The sequence below is a fragment of the Kogia breviceps genome, chromosome 5 (assembly GCF_026419965.1).
Source record: "Kogia breviceps isolate mKogBre1 chromosome 5, mKogBre1 haplotype 1, whole genome shotgun sequence".
NCBI classification, from domain to species: Eukaryota; Metazoa; Chordata; class Mammalia; order Artiodactyla; family Physeteridae; genus Kogia; species Kogia breviceps.
The window spans coordinates 138352760-138367740 of NC_081314.1; the positions used below are offsets into that span (position 1 = coordinate 138352760).

At 39.0% G+C, this 14981-nt stretch overlaps 1 protein-coding gene across 1 annotated transcript in view; it reads right to left on the reverse strand.

The window, feature by feature from the left end:
- The window catches only part of TMEM50B (transmembrane protein 50B), a 36479-nt gene that overhangs the window by 14928 nt on the left and 6570 nt on the right, over positions 1-14981 (reverse strand). The window contains exon 2 of the mRNA XM_059064475.2: positions 822-961. Within this exon, the coding sequence (XP_058920458.1) occupies positions 822-920 (99 nt within the window). The 5' untranslated portion in view covers positions 921-961. The remainder of the gene's footprint in view (positions 1-821; positions 962-14981) is intronic.

A 14981-nucleotide genomic window follows, 5' to 3' on the forward strand; every position in this document is an offset into this window, starting at 1 on the left:
TGAATAGAACTAAAGTAGACAAGTTACTAAGGAATTTCATAGACAAATTAAGTGCAGGCGAGGTGGCCACAGAGAGTAAGAAAAACTTGGAAACACCTAAAAGAATTCTGCATGCATATTGCTTCACAATTATAAGATGTTATGGAAAAACCTGAACGAACTTTTTGGCCACCCCAATATCTTTAGTTCCTGCTCCACTTTATTTCTTTATCTTTTCTATTGAACTTAAGGTATAGAACTATATACTGGAAAAGATTAATTTAAATTAAGTGGAACATATACTGAAAGTTGCTTCAAAAAATGCAGTAGGGGCAGGGAGTGCTTGATGGAATGCTAAAGCAAGATTGGTCATGAACTGACTTTTTTTTGAAGCTCAATGATAAGTACAGGGTGAGAAAGGACTCTATACCATTCAATTTTTGTGTATACTATTGATATTTTTAAAAATATTGGAAAGAAAATTAAGCAGTAGTTTCCCCCACAAATTTCTTCCTCTCGCTTCCTGCCTGTCCTGCAGCTCGGGTATGCAGATGGCAACCCTTCCCTTAAGTGCTGCAGGGCTTCAGTTCTAATGCAGCCTAAGGTTGTTACTACTGCCTGCACATCCTGAATTTCAATGAGTCACAACAATATTATTAGTTACATCAAATTCTGAGCCTTTGAGGATCCTAAAGGAATGATACATATTAAATAATTTACTTAAAAAACTACTGCCTTCAAAAACTGTATTATCATGGGTATTCACAGTTCAAAGGAATCAAGATTAATTTCCAGGGCAAAAAGTGAAGTATAAATGTCACCAACCAGGCTTTTTCACTTACCAATATACCTGCTACTACAGAAGCCACTGCATTTCTTCTCTCACTCCAGTCAATACATTCACATTCTGGCCAACGGAAATTATCTAGGAAGCCTGCCATTTTCACCACTTAAGCATGGACTTTTCATTAAATACTATATTCTACAAATAAAGAGACAAAAAAATAATCAATCTAAGGAAATGTTTTTAAGAAGTAAAATATCTTACTCCTTTCTTAAAGCTTTAAACACAAATTTAACTTTAGGTCTAAATCTACTATAGTTAAGAAGAAAAATTCAATACTACAATGAATACCTATTGAGATGTACATAAGACTGTCCTAGAACACAGAAGGAGCTTACTATTTGTTAAATGAGCATGGTGGTTTTAAAACATGTCTGCCATAGAGAATGGACTTGAGGACATGGGGCGGGGTAGAGGGAAGCTGGGATGAAGTGAGAGTAGCATCAACATATATACACTACCAAATGTAAAATAGTTAGCTAGTGGGAAGCAGCAGCATAGCACAGGGAGATCAGGAGCTAGAGGGGTGGGATGTGGGGGGAGGGAGGCTCAAGAGGGAGGGGATAAGGAATATATGTATGCATATGGCTGATTCACTATGTTGTACAACAGAAACTAACACAGCATTGTAAAGCAATTATACTCCAATAAAGACATATTAAACAAATAAAAAAATAAAAATAAAAAGTGTCTGCAAAGTCTTTGACACTTTTCCCATTGAGAGGTGGATCTATGTCCCTACCTTTGAATTTAGGTCAACAATAAAGGCTGGTTCACCGATAAAGTAGAGAAAGTGATGCTATGTAACTCTGCCATACAACTTCTCAGACTAGATCATAAAAGACAATGCAGCTTGCAGGTGGTTCTCTGGAACACGAACACTAGAGCCTTGAGTTGCTTTGTAAAAAATCCAAGGCCACAGTGCTGTGAGGAGACCACGTAGAGGTGTTCTGGCCCACAGTTCCAGGTGGAGGCCCAGCCAACAGCCAGCCCCCAACTGCCAGACGAGACTGCTGCTCCGGTTATTAGCATTACCCCCACACTTTAAGCCTTCCCTGACGAGGCCCCAGATATATGGAGCAGACACATGTCATCCTGGCCCACAGGAACCGTTTAAACTACTAAGTTCTAGAGTTATCTGTATGCAGCAATAGATAACTGGAAGGAGAAAAATCACATGCATAAAAAACTATATAATGGTACAGCATGCTGTGCAAATTTTCAAAAGAGTTATGTTCAGATGTGATGATTCAGTAACACCTTAAGTTCCAGAAAGAAAATGGGAAAAAGAACTATTTGAAAGCACTGAAGAGTGCTGAAAAGCAGGCAGAAACTGGAGGGCATTTACCCCTTGAAAGAAAACACAATGAGCAAGATCCACTTTAATACAGCTTTTCCCCCTGAAGAATCCCCTCACCTCCCACTCCCAGCCAAGTGAGTCCCTGTGATGCAGAATAGCTAAAACTTGAGCAAAAAGTCAGTCTTTCTGGCTTGAGGTATCAGAGGATGAAGTTCAGGATGACAAGAGCAGCTGGAAATTGAAGGGGAAATCTTGGAAAGGGGTAAGTCACAAGAGGGAGCCCCAAACTCTAATATAAACTCTCTTAAATACCTAACCCCTGAACAGCACATGCATGAAAGAGATTCCAAGGACCTCAGCAGAAAAAAATATCTAGAAGGCTAAAGGAACTAAACAGATTTCAGCTGCTGTCCCCTGCAAGGTATTTTGGAATTTGAGTTCCACCAGGTCAGAGATTAGTAAACACCTTGGGATTTCCACACACTCCAACAAAGTATAAAACCAAATCTCCACAATTTCAGGGTGATCAGTCAGTATTTTAATTGCCTGTTAGAACAAAAAGTAACACTCTTCAGATGAAGACAACTGATCCAGAGTGTCTATAACGTATCATCCACAATGTCCAATATACAGTTGACCCCTGAACAACACAGGTTTGAACTATGCAGATGCACTTATATGTGGATTTTTTTCACTAAATACATACTACAGTACTACACAGTCCAGGGCTGGTTGAACCCACAGATGCAGAACTACAGATATGGAGGAATGTATAGTTAAACATGAATTTCTGACTGCACAGAGGTCAGCACCCCTAACCCCTGTTTTGTTCAAGGGTCAACTGTATAGTTAAAAAAAAAATTATTAGACTTTTAGAGAAGCAGAAAAAAATGTGATTTATCTTCAAGGAGAAAAAAAAAAGCAGTCAATAGAAAGAAACCCCCCCATAACTCAGATATTAAAAATTAGCAGACAATGACTTTAAAGTAGCCAGTATAAACACATTCAAAGACAAAGGAACATGGTCAAAATAACTGAGTTAATGGAGAATCTCAGTAGAGAAACTTTTAAATGTAAATTTTAGGACTGAAAATTATAATATTTGAAATTTTAAATCAACTAGATGGGCTCAGTAGGAGATTAGAGACAGTAGAAGAAAAGTACAGTAAGCCTGAAGAAAGATCAAAAGAAATTATCCTATCTAGAGAACAGGTTTTTTTTCTTTTTAATTAGGGGGAAAAAATGAATAAAGCTTCAGCAGACTCAAGAACACTAATAACTGGTCTAACATATGTTTAGTTGGGTCCCAGAAAAATAAAAGAATCAGGAAGAAAAAATATTTAAAGAAATAATGGCTGATAATTTCCCAAATTTGGTAAAAAATAATAATTTGCAAATCCAGGAAACTCAGCAAACTCCAAGGAGTATAAACACAAGGAAAACATCATAATAAAACTGCTGAAAACCAGAGATAAAAAGAAACAAAGCAAATTTAGGGGGAAATAAATAATCAACACATTACATACAGGGGTAGTAGAACAATATGTATGATGGCTGACTTCTCATCAAAAACAGTGGAGGCCAGAAGAAAATGGAAGGACATTTTTTGACATGCTTTTAAGAAAAGCAATCATAAGAATTCCCTGGCGGTCCAGTGGTTAGGACTCCACGCTCTCACTGCCGAGGGCCCAGGTTCAATCCCTCATCAAGGAACTAAACTCCCACAAGCCACTCAGCACAGCCCAAAATCAATCTCAAATGCTATATCCAGCAAAAATATTCTTCAAAAGTGAGGGTGATGGCAGTTCTACCCCTATCTATCTACCCAAGAGAAATGAAAACATATGTCTACACAAAAACTTGTAAACAAATGTTCACAGCAGCATTACTCATAATAACTAAGCAGTGCAGCAACCCAACACACATCAATTAATGAATGACTAAATAAAATGTGGGATACCATACAATGGAATATAAATTCAGCAATAAAAAGGAAATACTGATACATGATACAACACAGATGAACCTCATAAACATTACGCTAAGTGAAAGACAACCACGTATTGTATATTCCATTTATATAAAATGTCCAGATGAGGCAAATCTATACACAGAAAGTAAATTAGCTGTTGCCTAGTGATGGGCAGAGGAGAGCGGAGTGAAATAGGGAGTGAGTGCTCATAGGCATGAGGTTATAAAATTAGACTGTGGTGATTACTGCACATAAATATAATAAAAATCACTGAACTGTACACTTAAAACAGGTGACTGTTATCATATCTTTATTGTATCTCAAAAAAGCTTTTTTGTGGAGGAAGTGGGTAGGAGTTTACTAATTAATTAATTTATTTTTGCTGTTTTGGGTCTTCGTTTCTGTGCGAGGGCTTTCTCTAGTTGCGGCGAGCGGGGGCCACTCTTCATCGCGGTGTGCAGGCCTCTCACCATCGTGGCCTCTCTTGTTGCGGAGCACAGGCTCCAGACGCACAGGCTCAGTAGTTGTGGCTCACGGGCCTAGCTGCTCCGCAGCATGTGGGCTCCTCCCAGACCAGGGCTCAAACCCATGTCCCCTGCATTAGCAGGCAGATTCTCAACCACTGTGCCACCAGGGAAGCCCAATAAAGCTTTTTTTAAATGAGAGTAAAATAAAAATATTTTCAGGTAAACAAAAACTAAGATAATTCATCACCAAATCTGCACTAAACAATGCTAAAGGAAATTCTTCAGGTTAAAGGGAAATGACACCAGATTAATCTCAGATCTATAGGAAGGAATGAAGAATACCAGAAATAATCAATATGTGGGTAAATATAGAAGACTATTTTTTATTCCTTCTCTTTACTTAAGACAACTATTTAAAGCAAAAATTATAACATTGGGGCTTCCCTGGTGGCGCAGTGGTTGAGAGTCTGCCTGCTGATACAGGGGACGCGGGTTCGTGCCCCGGTCCGGGAGGATCCCACATGCCACGGAGCGGCTGGGCCTGTGAGCCACGGCCGCTAAGCCTGCACGTCCGGAGCCTGTGCTCCACAACGGGAGAGGCCACAACAGTGAGAGGCCCGTGTACTGCCAAAAAAATATATATATATATAACATTGTATAGGATATCCACAAAGATAAACTTTCTAAATAGCATGTCAGTTACATTTTCAAATAATATGCTTAAATATGGATTTAGGCAAAATACCTCTAAATTTAAAGTAATGGGTCCAATTGTTAATCTGAAAAGAAGTACAATAAATATACTACAGAAGGTCCAAACACTGGAAACACAGACTGGGAGACAATATTTGCAAAACAAGTATCTGACAAAGGATTTGTACCTATAATACAGAAAGAACTCTTAAAGATTAATAATAAAAAATACAAAATATAGGCAATAAAAAGTGTGCACGAGAGTTGAACAGACTTGAAATGGGCAAAGGACTTAAAAAGACAATGACCAAAAAGCATCTAAATAGGTATTCAACATCATTAGTCATCAGGGAAATGCAAATTAAAGAAATATCACATCCACTAGAATGGCTAAGATTTAAAAAACTGACTGTTGGAAGCAGAACAACTGGAAATCTCATACATTTCTGGTTGCAGCCTTACAAAGTTAAAAATGATGCTCCCTATACCCAGCAATTCCATCCCTAAGTATTTACCAAGGGAAGTAAAAACATATGTCCACACACAAAAAGACTTTTACAGAAAGTTTATAGCAGGTTTATTCATATTAGTCCCAAACTGAAACAACCTAAATATTCATCAACAGAAGAATGGATCAACAAACTATGGATTCATACAATGGAATGCTATTCATCAACAGAAAAGGATGAATGATATATATAACCACACAGAAAATCTCAAAAACCTGATTTATGTGAAAGAAGGCAAACACAAAGGAGTATATACTGTAATGATGCCATTTAAAATGAAGCTTAGGAAGAGGCAAAACTAATCAATAGTCCCAGAGATCAGAACAGTGGTTGCCAATAGGGGCTGAGGACTGACTACAAGGGAACTTTTTTGGGGTGATAATAATGTTCTATACCTTGGTTGGGATAGTGATTATGCAGCTATATTTATTTATCAAAAGTTACTGAAGTGTACACTTAAGATGTGTGTATTTTATAGTATGTAAATTTTACCCACAAAAAATTTTTTTTAATTTTATCATTTAGATATGCTTTAGCTGCACTAAAGCCTTACTATGTATGCATTATGGGCACATTTTATCAAGATAGTCTGCATACACAGAGATGAACTGCTATCAGAGATTAAATATTAACTGGTTAAAAACAAGTTTAGGGAAGGTTGCCATGAATTTAAGACAATGTCTGAAGGTTAAAACAAAAGTCATGGGACTTCCCTGGTGGCACAGTGCTTAAGAATCCGCCTGCCAATGCAGGGGACACGGGTTCAAGCCCTGGTCTGGGAAGATCCCACATGCCACGGAACAACTAAGCCCGTGCACTACAACTACTAAGCCTACGTTCTAGAGCCCACGAGCCACAACTACTGAAGCTTGAGCGCCTAGAGCCTGTGCACCGAAACAAAGAGAAGCCACCACAGTAAGAAGCCCACGCACTGCAATGAAGAGTAGCCCCCGCTTGCCACAACTAGAGAAAGCCTGTGAGCAGCAACGAAGACCCAACACAGCCAAAGATAGATAAATAAATTTATTTTTTTAAGTGACATTATAAAAAGTCATGTTTCCTATTATAAAATTCATTTTGCATATATTAATCTATTTATAAATAGTTCTATAAGCAGAAAACATAAAGTCGTCCCTCAGTATGTACAGGGGATTGGTTCTAGGACCCCCCTCGGATACCAAAATCTGTGGATGCTTAAGTCCCTTATATAAAGTGGCATACCATTTGCATATCACCTCCTTTATATACTTTAATATCATCTCCAGATTACTTATAATACTTAATACAATGTAAATACTATTAAATAGTTATAAATACAATGTAAATGCCATGTAAATAGCTGCCAGCCCTCAGTAAATTCAAGTTTTGCTTTTTGGAACATTCTGGAATTTTTTTTTCCTGAGTATTTTTGATCCTTGGTTGGTTGAATCTGTGGATGTGTAACCCAAGGATACAGAGGGCTATTTCCACACACTAATTTCTGAAATGTCATGGTCTTCTCCCTCCTGGAGCTTAAATTGGAGGGTCAGGGGTTTGGGTGGGGCAGAGAAACATCAAAATAATACAGTTACTATGAAGGAAATGCTCATGATCCTGATACAAAATAAGGGAGAGCTATTTTAGAATGGTCGGGGAATGCCTCTCTAAAGAGGCAATAGTTACTAAAATTTTAAAACACACTGAAATTTAAAAGCTGAGTAAAGTTAGTTAGATTAAGGAGAAGCAAAAGAGGCAGACCAGAGAGAGGGAAAATTACATACAAAAGCCACTAAGTTCCTTTGATACTAGCAAGGAAGAATTAGATGGTACCAAAGAGAATAAGAATATAGTAAGTTAGGCGAGGAAGTGGCTTGGAATAAATATGGAGAGAGACAGGTAAGTACCAGATCACCTTGTGGATTAATGTGGACTTCATGATGGATTTGGAGTTTCACCAAGTGCAACGGGAAACCAAGTGAAGAATGTTAGGATAAAAGGAGCAATGGCACCAAGATGGTCACTATGGTAAACATTTAGGAGAGGGCTAGTATATTAAGAACTAACACTCTGAACTGAGACTGACTTTCATATGGGTTTTCTTATTGATATTTACCAAAAAATAAGCATATTTTATCATAACGGTCTTGATTTAATAACAGCAATCGACAATACTAACACTGATACCCTGGCTTAAAGTGGAGATAAGTATACAATATTTAACTTAAGATAATAGGCCTTTGGAGACTTAATGAAGGCAAAGACTACTTAGAGGAAATCTAAATGTTCGATAATAGAATAAATGTTTAAGTAAAATAGTTTACTTAATGCAGACATTTAAAAATCTATTTTTGAGGGCCTTCCCTGGTGGTCCAGTGGTTAAGACTCCATGCTTCCAATGCAGGGGGTGCAGGTTCGATCCCTGGTCGAGGAACTAAGATCCCACATACCACGGGGCACAACCACAAAAAAGTTTTTTTAAAAAATCTATTTTGGGGGCTTCCCTGGTGGCGCAGTGGTTGAGAGTCCGCCTGCCGATGCAGGGGACACAGGTTCGTGCCCAGGTCCGGGAAGATTCCACATGCCGCGGAGTGACTAGGTCCGTGACCCATGGCCGCTAAGCCTGCACGTCCGGAGCCTGTGCTCCTCAACGGGAGAGGCCACAACAGTGACAGGCCCGCATACCGCAAAAAAAAAAAAAATCTATTTTTGAAATACATTTAATGGCATGAGTAAATGGTAATGACTAATACCAAGTGAAAAAAAAAAGGTTATTAAAACTGTATCTAGGGCTTCCCTGGTGGCGCAGCGGTTAAGAATCTGCCTGCCAATGCACCCCTGGTCCGGGAAGATCCCACATGCTGCAGAGCAACTAAGCCCGTGAACCACAAGTACTGAGCCTGCAGTCTAGAGCCCGCAAGCCCCAACTGCTGAGCCTGTGTGCCACAACTACTGAAGCCCGCGTGCCTAGAGCCCGTGCTCCACGACAAGAGAAGCCACCGCTATGAGAAGCCTGTGCACCACAACGAAGAGTAGCCCCTGCTCTCCACAACCAGAGAAAGCCCGCACGCAGCAACAAAGACCCAGCACAGACAAAAATAAATAAGTAAATTTTTTAAAATGTATCTATAGCATTATTTCCTTTTTAGAAAAAAGAATTAATAGTATCTATATATAAACACATACATGCATAAAAATACTGGAAGGATGAACACCAGTACTTTCATAATATTATTTTATATATGGGTCACAGGATGATATGTTTGTTTTGCTTTCTATTTTCAAAGTTTGCTGCACTGAGCATGAATTACATTTTTTTTAATGCAAAGTGATTTTAAAAGTTATTGTAATTAACACAATGAATTGTTGATTCTTACCTGTTGAGAAACCTCTTATATAATGTACTATGTCTGTAACTATTTTTAATAAACTTAAACTTTTTTGAGGTCAAGGAAATTACTGGTATGTTCTCCTGCAAAACTGACCCAGGTACCAATTTTTTAAAAAACAAGATTATTGAACTGAACTAATGGACCCACAAGTCTTATAATACATTAGACAGCAATTATTCCTATTACTAGAGAGGCAACTCTTTATAAAAGGAAATGAGTTCTCTTTAGAGAGCATTTTAAGTGATTCAACTGTGAAAATTTCCAACACTCAGTTTAGGAAACCAAAGCATACCTGCAAAAAGCAAGAGGAGAAAACAATTACACACTTTAACATATAAACATGGTCTGAGTGATTTCCATATGCATCAAAGTCCAAATAACATACCTAATTCAAAATTTTTTCCTTTGACCAAACTCTCATGTTACCATCTGTTTGTTCATCCAGCTCTTCACTAGTTGTTAAATACTACAAATGTTAGGCGCTGTGTATACAAAAATGATTAAGACAATCAATGTAGAGAACAGTCTAGTTAGGGACCTTTTCAGAAGAATAAATAACTGCATTATAAAATGTGCTATATTATACATACACAAAAGGGCTATAATAGAAATATGAAAAGAGTGTTATAGGACACTACTTCCTGGGAAGAGCCGAGGAAAGTTTGATAAAGGAAGAATAAACTTTGCTGGGTTTTGAAGCAAGAAGACGAGTTTGACAAATTAAAAAGGAGTAAAATATGCGAAATTATGTAGGGCCACAAGAGAACAGGGTAGAGTTTAAGGTATTTCAGAGTGATGTGATTAACATGTTTGGGACAAGATCATCAAGGATTTTTCAGCCTACACAAATCTGACCTCTATTCTCTAAGCCAAGGGATTAGCAAACTTCTGGAAAGAACCAGATAGTGTACATTTTTAGTTTTGCAGGCCAAACAATCTCTGTCACGACCACTCAACTCTGTTATAGCATAAAAGCAGCCATAAACAATATGTGACCAAATGAGCATGGCTGTATTCCAATAAGACTTAAATTTACAAAACAGGCAGCAGACCACCAGATTTGGCCCACAGCTCAGAGTCTGCAGGCCCCTGCTCTACGCACTAGGAAACAACCAGAGGCTTGTAAGCAGGGAAGTGACAAAATCAGCTCTGCTATTTACAAAGACAATACTGGTGGCAGCAGTATGGAGGAGGGACTGAAGGAAAATGTCAAAGACACCCTCTAGACAGGAAGACAATAAGGATGTAAACTGAGGCCATACTCATACAGGCTAAAGAAAAGGTTTTTATTTGAGAAATAGTGATGTGGCATTATCAACAAGCAAGGAAGAGCTAAGAATGACTGTTTGGGTACCCAACAGCTGGAAAGACACCATTAACCAAAATAGGGAAGGGAGAAAGGGAGAGGAGAGTTTGAGCATAATGTGTCTGATATGACTGAAGGACATCCAGGAGGAAATGTATATAAGACAGATGTACAGAAACCACTGAAAGAGTGGTTTAAAGCAGAAATACAGATTACAGGCTGATAGTAATTAAGTGGTAACTGAAGTCACAGGGGCAGCTAGGGTATCTTAAGGAGAAAATATGGAAGAGGGCTGAGGACTGATTCAGTGCTCATCTCTGACTCACTCTCTTCCTTCCTTGCATTACCGTCTGCCAGGCATTACAGCAGACTTACACATACAATGGTATTTAATCAGCACAAAACTCTTCTAGATCATGAATGTAATATTTACAGAACATGTCCTACAAGCAAGGCACTGTGGGGAAAATAAAGATGAATAAAACTTGGCCCTCACCATCAGGAGATTTACAAACTGGCAGAGAAATCAATGAACACCTTTTAAAATTAAATTACAATTTGTATCACTGAAAAAATCTGGGGGAATTCCCTGGCGGGCCAGTGGTTAGGACTCCCAAGCTTCCACTGCAGGGGGCACAGGTTCGATCCCTGATCGGGGAACTAAGATCCTGCATGCCACATGCTGCAGCCAATAAATAAATAAATAAGTTACCAAAAAAAAATCAGGAAATTAAATTTAAATATCATGCAAGATATTAGGTCTACATAGCCAGAGCAAAACAGCTGACTCAAATTAAACAAAAATAAAATCTACACCTTCCCTACTACTACTACTACTACTACTGGCTCTTAGTTATAGGGTGCTTACAGGTTACAGGCAACTCTACTCCATCCTCAGAAGAACTCTTTTCATAGACTATTCCACTGAATCCTCACAAATACTCTAAGGCAGTTACTATTATTATCTCGTATTACTAAAAAGGTTTACAGAGTAACTGGCCCAAGGTCACACAGCTAGCAAGAAGGAAAGCCAGGATTCCACTGAAGTTCACATCTGATTCCAAACCTGTGCTCATGACCAATACACTGTACTGCTGCCAGACAGTTTCACAGCATTTCTCTCATTTCCATTTCATGAGGAGAAAGTTACTATTCTACTGCCTGTGGTGAAGAAAGCAAGAAGAACGAGATGGAAGAGAAAGAGCCCCAATTTAGAGGAATACTGTGATCACCTGGAAATAGAAGAAAGCAGTCCAATGAGGTCTACAATGACAGTGGTGATTACTGTTGATTCACATCTTGACAAAGCAGTCTGGAGAATACAGTTTTTCTTCTTAGCTTGCTATAAGCCTGGTGTCTAGGTAGTCATAGTGTGAATATTTTATAGGCCTTAAAATCCAACAGTATGATTATTCAGAGAGCCAAGCATTTTTGGAAAGACATTTTACATACTTAATCTCAGGATGCTTATTTGCCGTCTGACTTGTAAATCATCTATAACAAGAATAAAATTTAGTAAGTACCACCAATTTTCATAAAAGATTTAAATCTAAAAACCAAAGTAAAAGACAGGGAGCACAGGGGTTTTTTTTTCTTTAATATTTATTTATTTATTTTGGCTGCATTGGGTCTTCGTTGCTGCGCATGGGCTTTCTCTAGTTGTGGCGAGCGGGAGCTCCTCTTCCTTGCGGGCGCAGGTTTCTCATTGCGGTGGCTTCTCTTGTTGTGAGCGTGGGCTCTAGGCGTGTGGGCTTCAGAAGTTGTGGCACAAGGGCTCAGTAGTTGTGGCTCGCGGGCTCTAGAGAGCAGGCTCAGTAGTTGTGGTGCAGGTTGTTGAAATAATTCAAGTGAAGGATGATATGGGGACCTCCGTCTAGTGGTTAAGACTCCAAGCTTCCACTTCAGGGGGCACAGGTTTGACCCCTGGAAGGGGAACTAAGATCCCACATCCCTCATGCCTCATGGCACGGCCACCAAAAATATAAATAAATAAAATAAAATTTAAAAAGATATGACTTCCATGACCTCCTGACTCCACAGCCAGATCTAATCCCCTTAGTACTTCATTATTAATCTTGTTATTTGATTAATACATAACTTCCCCTGAAGAGAGTAAAATCCACAAAGGACATTCCATGTCCATTTTTGCTCACTGAAGTTCTCCCAGAGCCTACCACGGTGGCCTGGCATATAGTAGTCAACAATACTTGTTGATTCTAATTATTCTGTCTTTCAAATTTTGAAATGCAATACCTGTCTCATTATCCTGTCACACACACACAAAAAAGTCTACTTCTTTGTACCTAGGTTTATTTAAACTGATAATCTGTAGACGCTGGTAAAAAGAAGCATGATTTCAATGAGGGAAATAAATCTTCCCAGGACAATATATTAAAATATATTATTTCTTTTTTTTTGGCTGCACCACATGGCATGTGGAACTTCCCCAACCAGGGATCGAACCCATGCCCCCTGCAGTGGAAGCGCAGAGTCTTAACCACTGGACCATCAGGGAAGTCCCTAAAACACAGTATTTCTTAAAACCATTCTCCCTGCTTCCTCAAGTCCAGATTCTGCCAGAATTTTCTAAAACTCAGACTGGATCATGCCTTTCATCAAAAACTTCCAAAAGCCTGAGATAAAGTCCAAAAGATAAAGGGTACTTACAGTCTCCCCTATTATAGCTTTCTTATCTCCTACTATCTTGATGCACTCTTTACTCCAGCCACAAAGAAATAAAAGGGAGAAGGTAGCCAGTACTTACTGAATACCTACTGTTAGGAAAACTGCTAAATAATTTTAATATATTTCTTTATCTATTTCTGTATCTATTTCCATATGTCTATCTATCTCCTTGGAATGCCCCTTTCATCTCTTTGTCTATAGACAAACTCCCAATTCAACCTTCAGGACACACATCACCCAAGTTTGGAAATAATTGAACCAGATTACATCAAGGATCCCTTCCATTGCTAAGATTCTGAGAACCATGATCCTTCTAGTAATGAAGCAGTCTCCAAGAGCGATATGAACTAGGAAGTTCAAAAGATTTCATCATTAATTTCATCTATGTCAAAACATACAATTAACAAACCAAGTGAAATGTGTAAGCCTTTATTGATCCTGGTTTCCAAAAAAAAAATTTTTTTTAAGGCAGTCTGGGCCAACTGGGGAAATCTGAATACAGGTCAGACAGAGAATATTACAGAATTATTTTCCCAGATGTGATAATGATAGTATTGTGGTTACGTTAAGAGAATGACCTTGTTAGGAGATGCATTCTTACATATTTAGGGGTGAAGTGTCAATGTCAGCAACATATGATCAAATGGTTAAGCAAAGAAAAAAATAAAGCAAATATGGCAAAATGTTAAAATGTTGACTGTACTGTTCAATTTTTCTGTATGTTTAAAAATTTTTTATAATAAAAAGTTGAAAAAACAGAAAGCCATACTATCATGAATTGCCACCTAAAAAAGATGACTGCTACACAATTCCAGAGCTGATCCAGCCATGGCAAAACTTCACTCACTCTCTGAGGCCGTCTTTACCTAGGTTTCCCAGCAGAAGCCGTGCTTAGGCATCTTTGCATCCTCTGGGATTGCTCAGAAAACGCCCTACTCCCCAGTTCAGAGACTCCAGGGTCACAGCTTTGAACCACACAGGTGAAAGGGAACCCACCTGGCAAGCAGTACTGGGATGGCAAGGCCTAGAGTAAGAACATTTCTAAGGGGCTCAAAGGAAGTGGATGCCTTGAAGTACCAACTATCCTCATCCAGCATTAGCCACCATGCAGGCAGCTAACAGTACAGGCTTTGGAGTTAGCAGTGGCCTGGACCCTCTCCTACCTTCAGCCTCTTCCCAGCTGTGCCTACTTGGCCAGGTTCATTTATCCATTCCACTTTTAATGGAATAGTCGCTGTGTGACAGGCACTGTTCAAGCTTTAAATGTCCTTGGGTTATGGTCCTCGAGGTGTAAACTGGGGATATGACAGCACATCCCTCAGTAAGTGAGAATTAATAAGAAAAGCAGTGTCCAGCACATGTGATCACTCAATGCTATCAACCACTACCTACCACGAAGATGGTTCACATACATATGGCTGCTTTTGTAGAGGGCACTCTGTTCCTGGCAGTACTGCCATTACTATTTGGAAGAGAAAGACGATTACTATCTCTGGGTGACGATGGCAGATGTACATAGCACCTCATTCTGCTCCCTCTTGAAACTTCACAAAAACTGCAATCAATAAAAGGAGTTTTTAAAAAGTCATAAATTCCTAACGATAGGGAGAACAGAAGATGAAACAATAGCAATAAAATTTTGAAAGCTGGAAAGCAGATGGACATGGTAACTGACTTAGCACACCCAAGAAAGCCGAATTTCCAAGCCAGTAGCAGGGAAAGCTGAGAACCAACACAGTGACAACTTGGGGGGAAGCAAGAAGAAGTCAGATCCCAGAACCTGCCCCTTTTCCTGTCATGGTACTGGCAACCACTTCTTCCATATCCTGGCAGAAATCTGAGGTTTTTTTCCCCCCTG